At 44.3% G+C, this 2,858-nt stretch overlaps 1 protein-coding gene across 1 annotated transcript in view; it reads right to left on the bottom strand.

Annotated features, from left to right (window-relative positions):
* The window catches only part of fnta (farnesyltransferase, CAAX box, alpha), a 12,682-nt gene extending 12,364 nt beyond the window's left edge, over positions 1–318 (bottom strand). The window contains exon 1 of the mRNA XM_020533949.2: positions 31–318. Within this exon, the coding sequence (XP_020389538.1) occupies positions 31–266 (236 nt within the window). The 5' untranslated portion in view covers positions 267–318. The remainder of the gene's footprint in view (positions 1–30) is intronic.
* Between the last annotated feature and the right edge of the window lie 2,540 nt (positions 319–2,858).

Genomic DNA, 2,858 nt, shown 5'->3' with positions numbered 1-2,858 from the left:
ATTCCCCACACTCCCCCCTTCACCCCCCACCTGTAGAAGATGTATCTGTCGTTCCTCCGGCCGTACGCCCCGCTCTCCGAGTCCCCGGATGCCCTCCTCCCGCTCTCCGCCTTCAGCTCTTCCCAGGCCGGGCCCTGCAACTGAGGCTCAGGCTCAGTCTCCGGCTCTGAGTCCACTCCCGGAGCCTCTCCGTCTCCGTCTCCCAAGGCCCCGCTCTGAGCCTCCCGATCGGCCTGAGACTCCGCCGGTGCCGGTGTCGCCGCCATCCCCGTTCGGGCCCGGAGCCGCCTACACGTCACTTCCCACCGCCAGGGGGAGCACAGCGTCCGCCCGGGATCGGGATCGGGATCAGGACCAGGGACCGGGTCTGGGTCCGGGTCCGGGCGCTGTAAGCTGGACTGAGACACACTGTGTTTGCAACTGCAACTCCATCTGGATCTGGATGCAAACTATGTTGATCAAGTTCAGTTTCTGCATCTAAAATTGCATCTGGATCTGAATCCAGTCCGATACCTAGATCTACACATCTGCGTTCCTACTATCTCTGCACTTAGACATTGGTCTAAATCTGAATCCAGGCAATCCTGGTCCTGGACCTACAGCTGCACCTAGATCTGAATATGGATTTCAGGTTATCTGGCTCAAGACTTGCATCTGAATCTAGATCTGGGTCTGACTCCAGGCTGTCTAAATTAAGATCAGCATCTGGTTCTACACTTTGATTTGATTTATTGTCACGTGTACCTATGTACGGTGAAAAGCTTCTTTTTCCTGAGCAGAACAGGCAGATCAAGGACCCACAGATAATAGGGTGAAAAAAAGACTTGGACAGAGTGAGGTAGATAGGTTACATCGCACAGAATGTGTGCAGGGCAAGATCAACACTTTTTGAAGTTAGAGAGTCCATTCATCAGTGTAATAACATCAGGGAGGAAGCTGTTCTTGAACCCGTTGGTGTGCGTCTTCAAGCTTCTGCATCTAAATCTACAGCTGCACCTAGATCTGAGTGTAAATCTAAATCCAGGCCATCTGGCTCAAATTCAGTACCACAAGCTATGGTTACATCTGAATCTATATCTACCCTTAGACCTGTATCTAAATTTAGATCTGGATCTGAATGCAAGCTAGCTGAGTTAAGATCAGCATTTAGAGTTCAATCTGCATCTCCATCTGCACCTGCACATAGGTCTTGATCTGAATCCAGGTAATCTGGCTCAAGTTCATTATCTGGAGCTAGACTTGCATCTGGATCTACATCTGGATCTAGATTTAGATTTGAATCTGAATCCAAGCTATGTGGATCATAATTGGTATTAGGAGCTAGATTTGTCTCTGGTTCTAGAACTTGATCAAGATCAGTGGCTGGAATTAGATGTGCTGATGGATCAGCCTACAGCCGTATCCACTCTTGGACCTGAATCTACATGAGATTTGGATCTACAACCTGACCTATAATCGCAGATATTTCCATTGTATATAGAGTTCCCTGTCCTCCATTTACATTGGGCTAAATAACAGGGCTAAATCATACTAAAGAGCTGTTTAATCTCAACAATGCAGCTGATCTTAATTGTTGAATGTTGTTGCAGCATAGAAACTACCAGATGAAAATTAACCTATGTCCATCTACTTTATCTTATACCAATGACAGACAAGAGCTGAGTGCAGTTAATGAGAGAATGAGACACAGAATGCTCCAAGATATCATAAACATATACAATTAGTAGCCCCTAATCATGTTTCATTGATTATGGAGGCTAGAGTGAAAAAAAAACACTGATGCAGTAGCCCAATAAAAAAAAATTGCAGTAGGTTTTAATCCAAGATGTCTTTTGGTAAGTAACAGAACTAGCACACTTAAAACTTAATAATTCACATTGATCAATTGATCTTCCCCATCTACATGTCTTTGTACTGTTACCTGTGAACCATCTGTTCCCACTATTTTTGCTGTGGTTCTGTTTTATTTTAAGCACTGATATTTGTTTATGGAATCGGAACCAGGTGTTACATAGAGAAGAAGAGGGGTGACACTGTCTTTAAGAATGCATTTCTTTTCCTTCTCTTACTCTGCCCTATGAAGTGGATCGTCAAATCATCAAATGAAGTTGTTCAACAAACAGCTGTATTTTCAGAACATGTTATTCAGGAAATGCTGGAACTACAGATAAATTAACATCTAGAAACGGAAAAAGAATCATTCCCTATCTCAGACAGATAGCCAGGATTCTTGGGATGTTTTCTTTCCTCTCCTGTTGGTCCCATATTCAATGGCCAATGATACTCACATGAACCTGGTGCAAATATTCCCAACTAAGCTGCTTTCAATTTGGTGTCCAGTCTCCTATTGAGAAATTGCTCCTGTAGGACTTGGACCATAGAGTCATAGAGCTATACAGCACAGAAACAGACCCTTTGGTCTAACTCATCCATGCTGACTAATTATTCTAAATTAATCTAGTCCCATTTGCCAGCATTTGGCCCACATCCCTTTAAACCCTTCCTATTCATATACCCATCCAGACATCTTTTAAATGTTAAATTAATTGTACCAGCCTCCACCACTTCCTTTGGCAAATTATTCCATTCACACACCACCCTCTGCGTGAAAGTTTTGCCCCTTAGGTGTCTTTTAAATCTTTCCTCTCTCAAATCTATGCCCTCCAGTTTTGACTCCCTCACCCCATGGAAAAGACCTTGTCTATTCACCCTATGCATGCTCCTCATGATTAACCTCTATAAGGTCACCCCTCAGCCTCTGATGCTCCAGGGAAAAATAGCCACAGATTATTCAGCCTCTCCCTATAGCTTAAATCGTCCAACCCTGGCAACATCCTTGTAAATCTTTTCTGAACCCT

Source organism: Rhincodon typus, chromosome 1, assembly GCF_021869965.1.
Source record: "Rhincodon typus isolate 14 chromosome 1, sRhiTyp1.1, whole genome shotgun sequence".
In the NCBI taxonomy this organism is placed as follows: domain Eukaryota; kingdom Metazoa; phylum Chordata; class Chondrichthyes; order Orectolobiformes; family Rhincodontidae; genus Rhincodon; species Rhincodon typus.
This window is presented reverse-complemented; position numbering and strand designations above follow the sequence as displayed.